We start from the raw sequence: 19,605 nt of genomic DNA on the forward strand, positions 1-19,605 counted from the left end.
ACGCCCCGCCCCGCCCCGCCTGCCGTGACGCGCTTGGCCCGCGCCGCCGCGGTGCATGCCGGGGCGGTGGCGGGACCATGGCGAGCGACTTCTACCTCCGCTACTACGTGGGACACAAGGGCAAGTTCGGCCACGAGTTCCTCGAGTTCGAGTTCCGGCCCGACGGTGAGAGGCGGGCGGGACCGGCGGGTGGCGGCCGGGGGGACCCGCGCTCTGCGCTGCCGGGAGGACGCGGGGCTGGGCCTGGCGGGGCTCTAACCTGTGTCTGTGTCGGGCAGGGAAGCTGCGCTACGCCAACAACAGCAACTACAAGAACGACGTGATGATCCGGAAGGAGGTGAGGGAGCGGGGCCGGGCGCTCGGGCCGGGCTGTGCCGCAGCTCGCCGGGCAGCGCGGCCCGGGCCGGGCGGTCATGCCGGGTGTCGTTTGTAGGCCTATGTGCACAAGAGCGTGATGGAGGAGCTGAAGAGAATAATCGACGACAGCGAGATCACCAAAGAAGATGATGCCCTGTGGCCTCCGCCGGACAGAGTTGGCCGGCAGGTTGGTGAACAGGGTCTTTTCTAATTGCTGCTTTAATTTTTCTGGATTAGCTTGTTAGAAGCATCACTGAACTTTTTCTTCATGTCACTGTTATTTCTAGCCAAGAGGGAAACAAATGCTATTGTAAAACCTGTGCAATGCCTAAAGACAATTTAGTTGTGAGAGTTGATATGATTCACAGATTAGCTGCATTTAAAACCTTTGTAATAAAACTGGAATAACCATCCTCTCAGTACTTAATTATTTCTTACCACAAAGTGGTAATTTGACTTCCTATAATATTTTACTTTTCAGGAGCTTGAAATAGTAATCGGTGATGAGCACATCTCCTTCACCACGTCAAAAATCGGTTCACTCATTGATGTAAATCAGTCAAAGTACGTATTCTGCTTTTTTATGTTGCTGTTCGTTTTATGTAAAGATCTATATTAGAAGTTGCTGGTTACAAGGTACTTGTATTTTATATTGTTTCAAAGTACACATCAGTTCCTGAGGGCACAAGTGCTCTGTGTTCCCACCTAATGAACCAAATGCTTTGAGACTGTGTCATTACACGCTGTATTTTCAAACTCTCCAGGAGGTAACCTGCCTGCAGGAACCAGTCAGGCGCCGTCAGAGTCTGAACTGAACCCACACTGGCCCCTCCACACCAGTGTCCCTGGGGGAACCAAGATTTCTGTCATTCACCTCAGCTGAAAATACTGGATATTGTATTTTGTAAACCCAAAGTGATGTTACTACTTGTTTTCACGATAAAAATGCACATTTTGTCAAGACTTACAACTTGCAAACTTGAACTGTAGAATGTTTTTATCAGTCCATGCAGGATGAAACAAATCTGTTAATGTCTAAGATGACTTCTGAAAAGTCTCCCTATAGGCTTTGTTGCTTTTTAATAGGTTAGTTTTACAAACTGCTCTCTTAGAACATCAATCTAACTTTTTTTTTCCTTCCTTCTGTTGTGCACTGCAGGGATCCAGAAGGCTTGAGAGTGTTCTACTACCTGGTCCAGGACCTTAAGTGTCTAGTCTTCAGTCTTATTGGACTACATTTCAAGATTAAGCCAATTTAAATTAAACAAACTGAAGTTTGTATTGCAGTACCTGGGGGGAGGGGGGTGGGCTGAATTCCATGGCTGTTTCTGGCCTTGAAGTTTTTATGTATGTTAGAATGTTTGTTTTGTTTTGTTTTTTTACAAACTGTCAGTGACTGTCTTAATAAAATGGTGACATCTGTATTGTTAATTTGTAAGTTCTGGTGAGAAACTGACTTCCTAACACTTCTTTTGTCACGGTATGTTCAGAGTATGTGTATCACACAAACCTGTGTTTCACTTATCTAGGCAGCAGTAGAAAATGGGATTAAGTCTGGCTCTGTGATATGAAACTTACCAGCTGTCAAGATAACCTTCTGTTGCTGCCCTGAGTTGGAGAAACTTTTACCAGCTGTCAAGATAACCTTCTGTTGCTGCCCTGAGTTGGATATTCTGTTAGCCAGCTCAAATATGCAAAACAACTGAAGCCCAACTCTGAACATGACAACTGGTTATAGCAAAGACATGTCAGCTGCCCAAGCCATGCTGCCGTGTTACCTGTTTGCCTTCAGCGCAGGAGACCACAGGCTGCCTGGGAGCCATCCCGGACCTTCACTGGCACTCTCATCCAGCCTTATAACTGAAATTAAAAGTAATGGAGGATGTATTTAGTTAAGTTCTAGACTAGCTCATCTGTTGTGCAGGATTTATTAAGACACTTAAAGAACCAGACGTATCTCAACCTCAAGGTGGTAATTTCTGTGAAGTGCTGTGTGAGACCTCCATGCTGGTCTCAGTCTCTGAGGGGGTTCCCTATGGAAGCTCTGTCAAACTCCGCCCTTGCTTTCTCTAGCACCTCTGTTTTTTCCTAAACCAGTAACCACTGTGACTAAAAACAGATTGTGATTAATTGACTTTTTAAGGTGGAAACATCCAACCCGTATTACCTGTGCCAGCACCTCCTGCTTTCCCTCATCACAAGCACGGTCAGTCCTTTCCACCAGCACCTTCCTCTAGCGCCCTCCACACACGCCTGCCCCGCTTCCCCGCCACCCTTCCCGTGCCGCCTTCGCCCCCGCGCCGGCCGCCCCGCTCCCCGGGGCCCAGCCCGCCGCTTCTCCCGCCCGGGGGCGCTGATGGGCGGGGCCCTGACGGGCCGCGCCAGTGACGGGCCGCGCCGGCGGGCGCCATCTTGGTCGAGGGCAGCTTCCGTGTCGGCTTCAGCGCGGCTGAGAGCAGCGGGCGGCGGCCGCCAGCTTGGCTGAGGGCACAGCGCAACGCCGTGGAGGTGGAAAAAAAAAACAACAAACAAAACCAAAACCAACATAACAACCCACCACTAAAAACACGCAGGAGGGGCTTGAAACCCGCGGCTGCTCGCTCGAGGGGCGGGACGGGGTGGAGCGGCCCCGGTAGCGCGGCGCCCGCGGGCAGGCTGTGCGGCCATGGGGGTAGGTTGGAGCCGCGGCCGGGCCGGAGCGCGCCGAGCCGAGCTCTGCATGGCCTCTCTCACTGCCTCTTGCCTTGCAGAGGATCGGGCTGCAGCTGCGCGCCACGCTGGAGAACATCACCCGGCTGCGGGCCGAGGGGGAGGATTTCCGCTGGTACCTCAAGGTGCGGGGCCGCGGGGAGCCGGGAACCGCGGCCGGTGTGCGAGCAGCCCGCGGGAGAGGCCGGGCAGTTGGCGGGGGAGGCCTGTGCTGGTACGAATATCACATCGCTCCGCTTAAAAACCGATGTGTTTTTTTCCACCCAGCGCAAGCAGGCTGCTACAGGAGCAACGAACGTGGTGCTATAAGCATATAAACACGTATATGTTAGTACGTGTATGACGTTATACGTTGGTTTGCAATAATGAAAAGACTTAAGTTCAGGTGTTGGTCAGTGCCCCTGCTAGCGAGGTGGTTGCTAATCCAATATCCAAGTAAAGCAGGTAAATGTTGAGATGCGCTGTTCCCATCTTATATTTGCTGACCGCACTATGGAACATGTTTTCCACCCAAGATGACGAAGGGCAGACAGACCCTCAGGGCTGTTGGGATGGACGGCAGCTGGTACCTTTGCAGCTGGGGTGCGCAACGGTGGGGATTGTGCATCTGGAGGGTTCACATCAGCTCCCTGGATCTCACAGGGCTACATAGAGAGCTCTCACAGAGCTAGGCTTAATTCCATTTTTTAATCCCTAATTATTGACAGCTTTAAATTCTCTATGTTTATTTTTCAGCTGAAATGTGGGAACTGTGGTGAAGTTTCTGAAAAATGGCAGTATCTGCGATTGATGGTACGTTTCCCTGTTGTAACTCACAGCAGAACAAAAGGGAGAAAAGAAACCTGCCTCTTACATTTTAGCATCAGGGATGTGAATACTTGCACTTTTGATGAGATAGTATTCTAATAGCTATATGTATTCAGAAAATGCTGTCATATTCCATATTAAAAATAATATATAGAGACTGTTAATTGAAATATGCCATTGGAATGGTGACTGTTGGTGACAAAGTGTTTACGTCGGCTTTCAAATGCTGCCTTTCTGTAAAAATGTCATTTGAAAGCTAATTCTGAAGTGGTATTAAATAAGGTTGTGCCTGTAGCATATTCCTCTGATGCGGATGGAGCTTTTTGGAGGAGTTTAGGTAACTCAAGGCGAGTTACTCATGTTAAATTAACATTTGGAAACTGAAAAAGCAGGATAATATTTGTGAGGGATGAAAGAAGGTTCTGTTCTTAAGAATAATCATCCTTTTTTGTTGCATACTACTGAGTGGTAAGAATGTATTTTGAGGAATTAATGGAACACACCTATATGAACAAGACATGACATAATTATTATTCACTATTTTAAGCGTAGAACAGGATTATTCTTTGATAATCACAGATTTCTGAACTATAGATATCTCTAGTGGTGGTTTTGTTTTGTTTTTAAAGCCTTCTTGTTGCAACATTTTTAAAAGTTAAAGACCATTGTAAAAATTACTTTACCTTTGCAGAGGTTTCCAGTGGCTCAGCCAGACTGCTGTTAAAAACTATGTCACTGTTGTCATGTTTTTTAGGACAGTGCTCCTCTGAAAGGAGGCAGAGGGAGTGCCACCATGGTGCAGAAGTGCAAGTTGTGCTCCAGGGAGAGCTCCATTGGTATGTGCTTTGCAATTTAAGAAGTGTCATCCATTTTACACTTTTTCTCCTAAGTTTATTTTTTAGTCCCCATTTTTGCTCGACACTGTTTGTAAAGAGCATTCACTAGGGATTGTTCTTCCTTGTACACTGGTGCTTGAGTTCACAACAGGTACATACTTGCCATCATGCTCATGAAGGAGACAGCAACACCTCCTGCTGAGTCCAGGTTTCTGCATGAACAAAGCTCATATCCATAATGTCATTTTACAAAAGTGTGCTTTTTTTGCATTGGTAGGATAACAAAATGGTGTCATGTAGATTTCTCAGTAGAAGTGAGAAAAATTCAATTCTACCTGTTGAGGGCCAACTGCAGGAACTGCTTGGTTACTTTGTTTCTTTTACTTTGTATAAGGAAATTTCTTCCAGAGAAGCAGCTGGTGCTTGGTTTGTGCTGAATAGAACTGGAGACATGATGCCACTCACTTTCGCATTTCTGATTTTTTTTTTTTAGATATTTTAAGTCAGACAATCAAGCCTTACAATGTAAGTTTGTTTTCTTTTTATATAACTGATGAAAGATAAATAAGCAATAATAATATTTTGAGGTTTTACTTTATCATCACATTCCTCTTTCGAGAGCACAAAAAGCTGGTGTTCCACCCTGACAGAAAACTGTCTCTTGTAGATTTCTGCACACAGTCTGAAGTGTAGAATAATCTGATACATTTCATAAGCAAAACACAAAACTGTATCACTCAAATTAGACGTGATTATATAGTGCCTTTAATAGTTTCCTTTTGAAGGCTTCCTTGTGGCAGATTAAGAAATTCTAGATAATTGCTACCCATTAAATGAGTCCCAGGATTTTGCTGTCACTTGGGACGAGAGTTGATAGTACTGTCTTTAAAGCAATTAATTCCTAGACGAATGCTTGTCACTGTCTTTCCCTGTTAGATGAAAACTAAGGGTATTCTGACTCAATTATAGGCCGAAGACAGCGAGAAATTCAAAACAATAGTGGAGTTTGAATGCCGAGGTCTGGAACCAGTTGACTTTCAACCACAGGTGAGCTCTTATTTGTAATTTGTTTCCCAGTTTTAAAGAGCACTTCTTATAGACCTTAAAGTGATAAAATACAGACTATTTTAAATGGTCCTGCTCTTACTGGAACATCCTAGACCTCCCCAGTTTTCCATCCTTTCCACAGTTCTTTTACTTCATTTGACTCCAAAAAAAAACCCCACAAGCAGCTAACACTAACAACTCCAGTATTCTTTGTGCCAGTAAAATCTAAAATTAAACTTGCCTCAGAGTCTTGTTCAAATTGCCTTTCAGATGACTCAGCACTGCTCATTCAATTAATCTGAAAGGTCTTCATTGCTTGGGTTATTGCAAAAGAGTCTTTCTCAAAGGGGAATTTTGAGAGTGCGTAAGTAGAGACCCTCACTCAGGAGAGCACCACTTTGCTTGTTGGCACATTACAGAGAGTAAATGAAGTTTAACAGTCTTCAGTATACAGCCTCTAAAAAGCTAAATTTTCTTTGAAACGTGACATCACTAAAGCCACAGGAAATGAATATTGGTGTTCTTCCATTTGAAAATTGATCAGACACAGACTGCACATAGTCAGCAGTTAAAGACTGTTGTAAAGCACACCTCAAGGTCTAGAGTTAAAGGATTTCTTCAGGACCAAGCCAGTCTTCAGTGATTCATTTGCGTGTGAATGGTCATGTTGTATGCAAGTTAAGTCCCTACTATATTTAACCTATTATTCCAGTCGGATTAGGTGTAAATAGAATGACAAATATAAACTTGTCTTATCCTTCCCTCAGACTGTGACACCCCACAACAAATTTGGTATACATAAAATCACCACTGCAGTGTGCTCCAGGAACAACTCTTTTAGTTATTTAATTAAGTGAAGCCCATCTTTTTGAGGAACAGAATGGTTATTAGTTTATTCATGTTTGAAGGCTTTGAAGCCAGACCTACGAACTTACACTTCAAGAAAAAAATCTATGTGGAGGCTACAAAATGTAGATGTTTATAGCTCTGCATCCTATCTGTCAGTTTTATTTTTATCTGCAAAGACTTTACAGCTATAATAAAGCTTTTAATTGAATATTCTCAAAGTTTTGTCAGTGCACTCTATTAGAGAGTACATTTGAATCCCTGAGCAGATGCTTCAGTGACTTTTCTGATGCCTAAATGAGTAAATATACAGAATTTTGCAGTTCCAAACAGTCCTATGAACTGCTATGTATTTGACATGATCCAAGCCAGCCTGTCTTCTCCACAACTTTTAATCTGGCTTTTGATTAGCACCAAACATATCATATGGACATAGCATTACTGTTATTTTCTTTGTAGTTTTTGATAGCCGTAATACAGCCATGCCTGAAGTCAATTTAGAGTGGCTTAATGCTTGCACATCTTATTTAAATTATAGTCATTTTCTAAAAGAAAAAAAAAGTCTGAAAGAGGAGAAAGTATTCTTTGACTGTCTGATATAAACCCTCTTTTCCTACCTAGTAGCAGCAATAAATTCAAACTAGGTACTCGTGTGTTCTAATAATGGGTAAGGACAAACTTTTCCACCCAAGTACTTTCTCTTTCTTGTTTAGTGTGCTTGATACATCTGCTGCAAATCTGATATATAACTTTTGGTGTTACTTGAGGATAGTTCAGCTCCTTTTCTGTCCTTGTCTCTCAAGTAAATGCTTCATCTAAAAAACTGAGCTTTCTTTATAGAATTTCTCTTAAACCTTCTTCAGCTGTTGGTCCCCGGCCAGTCAGCAGAGGGCAGAGAAGTCACAGCATGTCCCAGCTCCCTGCTGCAGAGCTTAAACAGGTCTCTGATGCCAAAGCCGTAAGAATGCAAGTCCTGCGGAGTGTCTGGTACAGAAGCTTGTAATTCCAGTCATATGGCTTCTTGTTCCTTGGAGGGCTGGTGAATATCTCGAGGTGGCAAAAGCAGAGTCTGCTTTTATTTTTCTAGTGTTTGTTCTATACTGCAGCTCTGCTCTTTTGTCCCATGATGCTGATCTTCCTCTCCACCCTGAGCAGTTCCCTTGAGACGGGCTTCTGACAGTTATATAAAGGCCATATTCACACTGTGCCTTGCAGATAGCTCTCCTGTTGTTACGTCTGCCACACTCTGTGGTTTATTTAACTCCCAAGTGCTTAACCTTCCATTCATATCCTGAAATATTTTTAAATCATGTGGCTTACTTCACGCATTCTTACACAGTTAAATGTCTGACCAGCACTAGTGGGGATTTCTTTATCTAAATGCAAATGTAGACCCTTTGCAGAGAACCTGGTAGCAGCTACCTCTGCTCTTTAGCTACTTCTTAATACAATTCTGTAGTTAGCAATGGCAATGTAAGAAACCTTCCTGGGTGCTACAGAGGTGGCTGGGATCTGTAAATTTGCTTTTAAAACGAATACAACTTAATTTACAGCTTGATAACTGTGAACCCTAAAATGAGAGAGCTATTCCTACAGAAGATAAAACAGAACACCTTGTTCTTTTGCTGTATGCCATACCCAATTCACTGTTTCATTCCTAGTGCTGTCCTTTCCTTCAGCTCTTTAGAAACAGCAACAGTAACAGCAGTGAAGAACACTCCCCTTTCAAATTACTGTTTTGGTGCACTCATCTGTTCATTCCACCAGTTGAGCCCCCTTTCATGCAAGGCTTGCTGGTCACTTCTGTACCTAAATCCAACACAGGCTGCGCCTCTTCTAGAGTGTCTTGCATTCTGACAGTATTTAAGCCAAAACTATTAACTCTCTTCCACATTTTCCTTTTATTGTTTTCTTGCAGTGTAAGTACACTATGAAGCTATTTTATACATAATGCCTGTATGGATTCTGAACACAAAGCTATTAGTAGTTGGATGCTGCTACATGAACTTAAAAATGTAGGTTTAACATTATCTAGAATACTTGGAAATTCCTCTATGGCAAGAAAAATAGAGGAGCGGTGTTCCCTCATTGTACTCTGTGGTTGCTTAGATTGAATTTTTCCAATTCACAAACAGGGTCACAACCTTATACTGACTCTTAACTGGGAAAGAGCTTGACCATTCTTTCTACTTAATTTTAAAAGAAATACAATAAAAGTTTGTGCTGAGTTACTTTCTCTCAAACATGTTTCAATGATTGTATTTATTATTTTCTTGGTACAATTTATTCTTAAAAACTTACTGCCAATATGTTTGCAGGCAGGGTTTGCTGCTGAAGGTGCAGAATCTGGCACACCTTTCAATGACATAAACTTGTTAGAAAAGGTATGTTGTCTCAGTTTCATTAGTCAATCTAATTATCTAGCTTTTGTCTAAAGTACACACCCTGCACATGCAAGACACTGTTATGCTCTTTCATGTAGGCACTGGAAGGTCATAGATGGAGAAAAAAACTAGATCAACTATGAACAACCAGCATGACTAACAGAGTCATTTTACAAGTACGCATTTGGTAGCTTAGCGGCTGGCAAAGCTAGAAATGCAACTTTTAAGTCACTCAGGAGTTCCAGACAGTAAACACTTGGAATATTAAATGGCTGGGGTTATTCAGAGTGGTGAACTGATTCTTCTAGGAAGATGCCTTGTCTCTTTCCTGTGCAGACATATTAAAAAAGGATATACAGACTCTGTCCTTCAGAGCTCAGGATAATGACTCTAGGACTGCAAATCTTCCTTGGCTGTGAGCAAGAATCTCAAGGTCAAATCTGTTCCCTGGTATCCTACTTGGCAGAGATCTGCTTGTCTGCTTACCCACCTGACCAGGGTATTGTAAATGATAGATAATCCTTTCATCTGCTGTGGTTCCCATCTTGTCCACTACAGGCTGTGAACTACATATGAAAAAAAAATCATTTTTCGAACACTGAGACTGAGGCACATTTAATTTCAAGTCAGTGTTCTTGTTTCTGTCAGATATCAGAATTTAGTTTAGTCACTGCACAGTTCTTTCAGCAGAAATCTAAACCACAAACTTTAAGTAAGGCTTAGTTTCAGTTTGAATTCCAGTCTGTGTTTTAGACATGATTGCATTCTATCCTCCGTGACTAATACTGTGAAATCTTATTTCCTATAGGATTGGAATGACTATGATGAAAAAACAAAGGAATCTGTTGGAATCTATGAAGTTACCCATAAATTTGTAAAATGCTAAGTTCATACCCCTAATAAATCTTTACATGCTTATTGATGGAGGAGCTGTAACCATCAGAGATGCAGTTTCGTCTGAGTTACTTTTCACATGGCTGTACTTCAGAAATGGAAACCTAAGTTGTACTTACTGTCCCCAAGAAGTCCTAATAAAATATTTTCCACAGAGCACTTTTGAGGTGGCCTCAGTACAAACTGAAGTAGCACATACACTTGACTGAACTGTGCCATTTTCTTAATGTTGTCTTTTTTGGGAATATATATGGTTGTGATGGACTGTAGCTTAACCACTCTATCAACAACAAGTACTTAAAAGACTTACTGCCTTTAAGTTTTTAATAGCCTGTCACCAAGAATTACCCACATTTGATTTTCTAACATAAGCAAATAAGGTCTTTTCACTCACCATTTCTATCATCAGGAAATGGCAATGAGTATTAGTAAAGGGACTGCATTAACTGTTCAAGTGAAAAGGTACATCTTTAATAGCTTTCTGCCAGTTCAGGTAAAGACACTGAGGTGAGTTTACTGAGAACACTTAATAAGCTTTACTGCTATTGACACACATAGCTGTTACATCTTCTGAAAATCTGAGTATGTCATTAAGTAAACCTCACTCATTTCTAGTTAAAGACAGACTCTCTACTTGGCAACTGTGCTCACAATCTTGCCAGCTGTTCTCATGTTAAAGAACAAACAAACAAAAAACCACAACCAATCATAAACCCCAAAACTTTCTTTAGTGAATTAAATTCAAAGGCTTTTAGTCTAATTATTGTTTCCCGATATATTATTTGCTTCATCCCCCACAAATGATCAGTGTCCTTTCTTTGTTTAAAACATAGCACGATCTTGCTTATTTAAAGTAAATTTTTCAATAATCCTTTCCAGCTGAAAAATAGAACGCACATTACAGGTTGCAGAGGAAGCAGCCCTGACTACAAAAAGTTTATAAGCCATTGGGCTTACATATTTAAAGCATGCCTCTCCCTTTCCTAGCACTTGCAGTTCATACTTCAAGATATGGTATTGCTTATACTTATTGTGACAAAAAAGACACTGGGAGAACCTGGCAGGTAAGATATCCAGAGGATGAGTAAAGGCAAGTAGGTTTCTGAACCTCATTTGTCACATCCGAGCAACATGCTCGGACTTTTACATTCTGCTGATATATTTGGTTGCCAAGGTCATGGTAGGCTGTGCTGACAGACATGAGCTGCATTAGTTTTACATGGAGCTGCAGAAGCAAGTGCTGCTGTGCTGTTCAGCTCCAGAGAAAAACTCATCTTCCCAGAAGAAAAACAGGGTGGAAAATATCGGGGTTTAGAAGGCAGAGGAGTTCAGGTTACACATACCATACATAGCAAATTCTGTGCAAAAAGGGCATCTCTGTTGGAATTGCAGCAACTCTGAGCACCTTTGGTGTCTTGCCAGACAAAGGCTCCTTCCCCTTTTGTAGCTGGCAGAGTTCCAGTTGTGAACAGCACACAAGGAGCTGTCTGCATCAGCTTCACCTCACACCCACAGCATCACCAAGTTTCACTGATGTCTCTGCTTAAGCTCTCCTGCAATCCTTTAGAACTTCTGCAACAAGCCCTAATACATTAATGACACAGCTCTAGACCCTAGGACTGGCATTTGCTACAATAAATGACAACCAAAGTTCTAGAAGGAAACAGGAAAACACATCATTGAGGTTACTTTTCCACAGTAAGAGGACACTTGGAAAGATAAAATCAAAAAAGAGAAGTGGTTTTTTCTTTTTTAAGGCACAAGAGCACAGGTTTATGTAGCAAAACAAAAGCTGATTGTTGGAAAGACTTGATGTATGGAAAGGGAGAGCCAACACTGCAACATGTTTTCAGTAGTATTGTTTTCAACCTTTATAAGAAATGAGCTATTGATAAAGGGACTACCCATACTGTACAATTTTGAGATGGCAATAAAGGAACTTTGCGGTTATTAATATAGTTTTATTACAATAGTCTCTCTTCCAATCAATTTAACAACACAGTTGGTGATTTCAGGTTACTGAAAGCCTCCCACGTCATTTTCTGTTTCTCAAAAAGCTGTTAGAGTGGAAAGGCTTCAAGCAGTTGAGGCACACTCATTTCCAATATCAATTCAAGTGTAAAGAGGAAAGTGTGACAAGCTAGTAAGCGAACTTACTGCAAGAGTGCAAATGTAACCACTCCTTCATATTTAAAATTATTGCATATATTTCTTTAAAAGCTAACAGTTTAAGAGTGGTATCACAGTGCTGTTGTCTGTCTGAACACTCATGGAACACAGACATTTCAAGTTCATAAACACAGTAACTGCTTTGTATTTTAAATAACGATGCTTTAAGAACATGTGAGCTGTTGGAACAGATGGATCTGTTACTTAATTTTGACATTGTCACTGTCAATTCCTGAAAAGTGCATTCAAAGTCTGTACTTGATTTGTTTAAAATAGATACAAATTTAATAGAATCTAGCAGTATTCAAGTTCAGTGAAGATAAATGAAGCCAATTAAGCCGGGCAGTCTCAGACACATTGAACACTGATTTGTAGGCCAATTAGGCATAGTCTGCATTTTGTACTGCAACTGTAAAGTGCTCCAACATATTTAAGTCTTAACTACTGATTTTCTTGCCCTTTAAAACATTAAAGATATCTTCTAGTGACTTGTGTATACACTGAAGGAACTCTTTACCATTCCTAGTTGGGTAAGAGGAAACATTACAACCTACGAAATCATCGTGTACCTGATATCCTACTCCAAAGCCATCAGACACCACCGGGCCAAACCCCCCTAACTGCACGGCGGGGCTAACCAACGTGCTTGTAGAAATGATGTTGTGATTAAGCCGAGCATATGCTTGGTCTTGATAGAAATCAGGCAGTGCGGCACCTTTGGATGAGGCTAAATAGCGCAAGCCAAAGAGATGTCGGTCAAATCCCTGACCTGTTAAAATAAAATAACAAGTATTAGAGAGACTATTTTTGTGGGAAGGAAACTCACTTATTTTGACATCACATTGTTTTTCAGTCACAAAAGAGGAGGTCTATAGAGCTGGGGTTTATTTTTGTACTTGCAGGAATTGTTTCTCAGAACCCAGGCATTCTGCACTTCAAATGCATGTATCTGAGGAAATGAGAGCTTGCTGTTTTCCTGCCAGCCTCAACCAAGAATCATGTTAGTAAACAAAAGTGCAATGTTAACAGACAATTTTAATAATACATCGTATTCTTTGATGAACTGTTTATCTGAACATATCCAGGTTGTTTAAAACAGAGAAAGGCTTCTCTAAGATGTATAAATCTAAGGAGGAAGAGGACCTTGCCTCAACAAAAGGAAGCAAATTTTATGCTCTATGGGGTAATGTTCAACAGTCCATTTTACTGAAACAGTACAACAAGTTACGCTTTTGGCAAGCGTAACTCAAAAGCTGTATGGGGATATAGCGGAAGATTTGGCGAGGAGGTTAGTTAAATGTAAATACGCTCAAGTGACTTGCACCTGTCTGTAGGAAAAGCACATACATCACACTAATTGTTTTACTGGCCTTGTGTGCTTGATGAGTAGAACCTCTGCGTTAGATAACATAGGCCTGTGAGAAACCCTAGGCACGTTATCACTACATCTGAGATTCCTGCTTTGTTGTGAGAAAGAGCAGGAGGCTGCGCCTGCCTGAAGCCTTGAAATACAGGCAAGCTCAGCAGGTCCAGTGATCTTCCAGCAGGGCTGAACTGACCAGTGCCTGCGTCCCCGCTGGTGTCACCTCTGCTTGGGAACTTAGATGTGGCTTCGGAGATCCCCCAGTAGAGAGGTAACTAAAATAAAATTTGCTCTTTGCAATGCATTTGTGGCCTCTGGCTCTTCTTGCGACGTGCCTGTGCATGTGTACACAAAAGCATTTAGAAAAATACCAGGAGAAGCACAACCAATGAATTAGTTTGTTTCTTGAAGCCTTTATCCCCTGCAGGGATAAGATAGTAACTCATCAGACATAAAGCCAAAGTTCTTGGTTGTGTTGGGGAGTACAAAATGCACTAAATATGTATTGAATCTTCAAATAGCCCAGCTGCTATAAAGACAAAAACCAGAGTAACAAAAAATTCTGAACACATTAACAGCAAAGAGAGAAGCACAGAGGCATTCTCCTCCATCAGGAAGGGAGTCTTAGAAAATGCATTTTAAACTTCAGCCTTCTGTTACTGTTTTTGTCAAGTTTACATTAACATTAGACCTCCATCAAAATTAAATTATTTAGTTGTGAAATAAATGCTTACAGCAACCTTAATAGACGTTTTAGTGTAAAAGCAAGAGTGTTTGACATATTCCTACTTACCCATAGCAGCTTCTTTTGTCAAACGGCCATGGTATTTTGAGCACTCCTCTATCAACTTCTGAAGCTCTTCTGTGGTATGTTTGGATGGTTCCCTGACAAAAGCTTCCGAACATTTCTTTGTATGGATAGAGGCAGGACGTATAGTTTCTGTACGACCATGTTTGAAAGCTGCAGTACTACAAGACTCATATGTAGCAACAGTCTGGTTGTACTGTCGAAGGAAAGCCATCTGGAAGGCAAGCTGAGCCACCGCATCTGGGCTTACCTTCTTCTGCTTCAGAAACTCCTTGCCCCCGTCATGGAACTGAATCAGATTAAGAGACAGTGATTCCACACTGGCATCAAATTTCTGTTTGGCTTTGGTAATTCCTGCTTTTAAGGCATCATTCAGCTTAAAGTCAAGTTTCTGCACGGCTCTAGAAGAGTCTACTGAAGCAGGCTGGGACTGGGGGCTGATGGCTGGGGCCTTGGTGCTATCCTTAAAAACCTCATTCTGGAACCTGAGCACAGCCACACCATCTCCCCAGGAATGTTCAAAATTAACTCCTGCAGTGCCATCCTTAGTTATGATAAGATTAAAGGATTTGTCATACCAGCGGTTAGCACCATCTCCATGCAACATGGTGTGGGACAAGTGCACAAAGTCTTTAACAGGAAAATCATCTAAACTTAAACAAAACACAGCAGAATCTACTTTTTTAAGAGCTTCTTCGTTGCCATTATCCAGTAGATTCTTTCTCAGCAATGCCCACGTATCTCGATTTTCACTGGAGAGGTAACCAAGAGGAAAGGCCGGGGCTGGACTGTTGTCACTAAGGATGTATTTCAAGTGTGCTTGTATTTCTGAAGGTTTCAACATATTTCCGTCTCTATCAATAACATCAAATACATAAAAATTCCCATTTCTCTGTACCAGTAAATGTTTTGCGTTTTCATCTGTGTAAAGCTCATCTCTGTCGAGTTTAGGCACACGCGTAGAATTGAAAAGCCTGAAGTACTGAGACATATCTAGGGGGTATGCATTGACCATGTAGGCACCAAACCAAGAAACTGAAGAAGGCACAAATCGGATAATTTTTTTAAACATCTCAGTGTCACTTTTTTCTGGATTGAGGTGAAAAACCTCTGGTTCAAGATAACCAGCCCTGAAGGTCTTCATAAAACGTATAGCAGAAACAGTCATGTTCGTAGCTCGTATGAGCTGATCGTTATATTCAGATTTTGGATCAGGATTAAAAGACATAAACGCATTAAAATTCAGAACAACAGGTTCACGTGCTTTTAGGTACATGTCAAACCAGGGACCTGAAAATGTAGAGTTAAGAAATAGGTCAGAATAGAAAAGCAGCTTATTGAATCAGACCAGAGGTTCATGTAATCAGTGCCCTGCCTCCAACAGTGATCTTGAATAAACACCTGTTGAAGTGCATACAAACACGGCAAACAAATGCAGTAATTCCCCCAAGGATTCTCCCAACCTCCAATTATGAAGAAAGGTACTGTTAGCTAATTGTAAAAAAACTGTATTTGCAGCAATCCATATCAACAGCATCAATGTCATCAGCAACAAGGGCCAATCTCCAGGTTTTCTGTATGGCTCAGTCATAAACCATAACCCCTGCAACATAAAATGCAGCTCTTCAGCACTACATTTTCATGCACACCTCACATTTGGAGTGGAACATGCCTTCGCCTGCTCTTAAGCTATTCATTTCTGCAGCTCTCTGTCACTGAGGGCACGCTTCTCTTTAGAACCACCTTTGGTTTTGATCTAGTATCTCCCTCATTCCTGGCAGCATTCCTTCATCTACACTTACTATCTTGCATTTCCACCTCCTTCTGTCCACTACAATGATCAGAACAGGACAAAACGTTTGACACCGATGCATCACCATCTGTCTCTCAAGCTGGCAAGTATATGAGGTTAGAAGGGACTGCATGGTTATTCTTCCAGGTCCAGAACAGACTTCAGAAAGCAGAATTATATTTGATGCCCACAGATCTCTTAGTCTGTCAGCATATCAAGAAGCATGAATGTGACCCAAATGTTTTGTGCTTGCCAAAACCAAGGGAATCAATCACAGCTCTAAAAAGTAGTAACACCTTTACACCTGTCTATGAGCAAACAAAAATCCAGGGGGCACAGACAGTGAAGGGATTTTGAAATAGGTTCTATTTCATCATCTTTAACAACTTCAAACTCAGCAAGCTCTGGTATTGCATGCTGACTGGATGAAGATCAAGGAAGCAAGCGCACACCAACTCCATCTCAAGGCAGCTGATGTATAAAAACCTATTATTCCAAGCCTGGATCAGTCCCAAGTAGAACCTTCAAGCTGGGCTGTAAAAGGGCAACAGGTCACTCAAGAACCTAAGCTACTGTATTAATTTCGGGTCCTCACAGGTGAGTAACAAGCATTCATCTACAGTTTTAAAACCACATCTGTTGCCATCACGTACCCTTTTAACCTCAGACTTTAAAGTCCAGGGCAGAGGCAACTATACATACTTTCAAAAACCAGTTTCAAGTGGAACAGGTCTTTTATGAGGCCTACAAAATAATAATAACTAAACAAAAAGAAATACAAACACCCCACAGTTCACAGACAAAAAGCAGCATTATGGTTAGTGTTGACAAACACCATAAAGCCACCAGTTAAAACCCCAGATGCTGTTCAAAGTGAATGAAAAGTAAAAGATAACAAACTGAACACCAGCTTTTGTGAAAAATTCTGGTATTCTCTACAGAATTTGTGGTAGGTAACACCCTTATAGGGAGTCTCAACAGACAGCAAGGAGTGAAATGCATTTGCTGGGCAATATGCAAACTTCTACTTCCATAGATATTTGAATATTTCTACCTCTGTTGCTGTCCATCCAATACTTTCATAAGCAGACACTTGTATTTGAAAGTCAGTGTAAGCAACAATAGGAAGAATAATGAAAAACTATATGCATAGTCTTCCTGTATTGGTTTTTATTCTCATCTTTCTCTGCCTGTCCCTCCTTTTCTTTTGCTCTTTAAAATAATACGGTTTCGTAGTTTTAGGGGTTTAAGTTAGAGCACTGATCACTTCTGCCTCCCAAAGCTTAGTCATATTCTCTGACATCCCCCTCAGAGTTCAGTTTTCTTGCTAAATAACTTGAAATTATTTGAAAATCATTGCTTTAGTTTCCTTAATGGAGTTATCAGCTAAGCTCCTCTATTAACCTAAACAAATACCAATACAAAAAGACAAAAGATAAACCCTGGAAGCTCAAAGTAACTCATGAAAAAATACTCCTCCTTCAATATCCAGAATTCTGGTATATATGAGTTAGATGAGGCACATTCTTCTTTCCACCGGAGTCTCAGAATTTGCTCAAATACAGACACAAAGGCAGTACTCACAGCATGCTATTGCAAGTTTATGGAGTAGAGAACTTAAACTACAGCATATTTTATTTGTAGCATTATGAGCTGCCTGTTATCAAGCCTGGTGATCTACAGACTCCTTCTATATCCAGTAGGCCAACATACCTGTGATGTAACTTGTATGCTTGTTCTGATTGTCTTGAGCAACCAGTTGCTCATGCAGCTCTCTTCCAATTCCCTTTTCAAATTGATGTGCAAGTTCTTCAGTTTTCCTACAGCAATCAATAAAAGAATAAAAATGCTGTCACCTGTCACAAGCCATATTTTTGAGAACGTAACACTTGGCTTTGAAACAGCACATGACACTGCAATATGGCTATCTTGTCTGTCCATACCTGAATTGGTCATCGTTTAAAAGTGGTTTCTGGGCATTTAGGTATCTCCTAATTGTATCTTCTAGTTTGGGAACTGGCAGTCTGAAGGAAGAACAGAGAGATATGCACTTTATGAGCATTAAAGAAGCCTCAGTTTCTTACATAGTAGTCTCTCTTTGCCTCCCCTCTTTCCTGTCCTAAATGGCTCAGAAGTTGCTTGTGGGAAGAACAGGAAGATATGGACAAATATCACCACAGCATAAGGTTCTTGGAAAAAAAAAAGCTGGAAAGACAACTTGATTGTCTTGTTACAAAGGTATTGCATGGAAGGGTCTTCATACCTTACACGGAATACAGTGACATGAACCGTATAGCAAGAAGCAGCTCTATAGAAGGCAGGCTTCGTTCAGTGGCCACCCCTGCACTGGGACCTCCCCTCACTGCTGGCTGTTCAACATTTACTTTTTCTTGCAAATTTCCTGGTCAGTATCTTTGTCATCTTCGTCAGCCTAAACACGAAAATGCTCCTTTTCCTTTAAAATAATCCAATTACACTCACGGAGGTTACTTTGCAACCTGAAGGGATGTTTCAGTAGTAGGATTATAGTAATATTTACGCTTTAAAAAATAAAACCATTGCTCTCCAATGTGATTTAAAAAGAGCACACACGACAGAAGCGAGTAGCACACCCCGAGCGCGGCTACACAGCCCCGGGCAGAGGGCATTTCTCTCCCGTCTCCTCAAAGGTCACTCCACGGCCGCCGGCCCCACACGGCCACCTGCCGCCGCCCTCTGCCCCGAGTCCCCGGGGCCGGCAGTGAAGCTCGCTCCCCGGAGGACGCTCACTCCGGCCCCGGCCCCGGCCCCCGGCAGTCGGCGCCTCAGGAGGCCGCGGGACGGGCTGTCCTGGCGGACACAGCAGGGAGCGGGGCAGCGGCCCCGCCGTACCTGGGCAGGCTCTTCTGGTAGTGCATGGTGGGCACGATGCTGCGGTGCAGGAACTCGGCAGCGCCCGCGCTGCTGTAGCCCCGCCGCCAGCGCGCCGCCGCCGCCGCCCTCCGCAGCACCAGCTGCCGCGCCGCCATGACGCTCGCGTCAGAGACCGGGAAGCACCGCCCGCGCCCGCCGCTGCCGTCCCGGGGCCGGAGGGAGCGGCTGCCGCCAGCCGGCTCAGCCCCCCGGTGGTGCCGTTGAGCGGCCGCGCTCCTCCCCGGGGGATGGGCTCACAACGCCCGCCGGCGGGGCGGGGGCGGCCGCTCGGCACCGCGCGGCGCGGTCACGGTGGTGCCTCGGGGGAGGGGGTTCGATCCGCGGTACCCGGGTGGGGGCGGCCAGAGCGCGGCCCGGAGGGGTTCGGTGACAGCGGCACCTTTGTCCTGCACGGTGGGGAATCCCATGCAGACAGCTGAACATTAGTCTTCTTTCAATCAGTAACATTTTCTGTGGTCCCCTTGTTTTGACAGTGCTCTTATTTGGCATATAGGCTCCACGTGTTTTTTCCTTTTTTTTTCTTTTATTGGTGTCTGTATGTCTAACTGACCATACAGTATGCAGATCCTGCCTCCAAAGAGAACAGTTTTATCTCTCATGAGCTTTTTTACTCATACATGACCATGTAACACCAAACACCATATTACAGTATGAAATATAATATTGTAAACACAAATTTT

At 42.7% G+C, this 19,605-nt stretch overlaps 3 protein-coding genes across 4 annotated transcripts; 2 read left to right on the forward strand and 1 right to left on the reverse strand.

Moving 5' to 3' along the window:
- Nucleotides 1-10: 10 nt before the first annotated feature.
- Nucleotides 11-1,788, forward strand: MAGOH (mago homolog, exon junction complex subunit). The gene is made up of 5 exons (XM_082052276.1): nt 11-165; nt 279-337; nt 434-544; nt 839-921; nt 1,517-1,788. Exons 1-5 carry the CDS (start codon nt 78-80, stop codon nt 1,614-1,616), a joined length of 441 nt encoding a protein of 146 aa, XP_081908402.1. The 5' UTR covers nt 11-77; the 3' UTR covers nt 1,617-1,788.
- Nucleotides 1,789-2,773: 985 nt separating this feature from the next.
- CZIB (CXXC motif containing zinc binding protein) lies at nt 2,774-10,039 on the forward strand. 2 transcript variants are annotated; one of them, XM_082052187.1, is made up of 8 exons: nt 2,780-3,028; nt 3,108-3,191; nt 3,802-3,858; nt 4,628-4,709; nt 5,203-5,234; nt 5,679-5,756; nt 8,921-8,986; nt 9,795-10,039. In XM_082052187.1, the coding sequence occupies exons 1-8, from the start codon at nt 3,023-3,025 to the stop codon at nt 9,870-9,872; spliced, it is 483 nt and encodes a 160-aa protein (XP_081908313.1). In that variant the 5' UTR covers nt 2,780-3,022; the 3' UTR covers nt 9,873-10,039. The 2 variants fall into 2 exon arrangements, with proteins under 2 accessions (XP_081908314.1, XP_081908313.1); XM_082052188.1 differs by lacking the exon at nt 8,921-8,986 and having other exon boundaries at nt 2,774-3,028.
- Nucleotides 10,040-10,186: 147 nt separating this feature from the next.
- Nucleotides 10,187-19,118, reverse strand: CPT2 (carnitine palmitoyltransferase 2). Its single transcript, XM_082052186.1, has 5 exons — nt 18,884-19,118; nt 17,956-18,036; nt 17,726-17,832; nt 14,206-15,510; nt 10,187-12,818 (listed from the first exon to the last, which is right to left on the reverse strand). Exons 1-5 carry the CDS (start codon nt 19,018-19,020, stop codon nt 12,487-12,489), a joined length of 1,962 nt encoding a protein of 653 aa, XP_081908312.1. The 5' UTR covers nt 19,021-19,118; the 3' UTR covers nt 10,187-12,486.
- Nucleotides 19,119-19,605: the final 487 nt, after the last annotated feature.

Source organism: Streptopelia decaocto (assembly GCF_964273445.1).
Source record: "Streptopelia decaocto genome assembly, chromosome: 5".
Lineage (NCBI taxonomy): Eukaryota > Metazoa > Chordata > Aves > Columbiformes > Columbidae > Streptopelia > Streptopelia decaocto.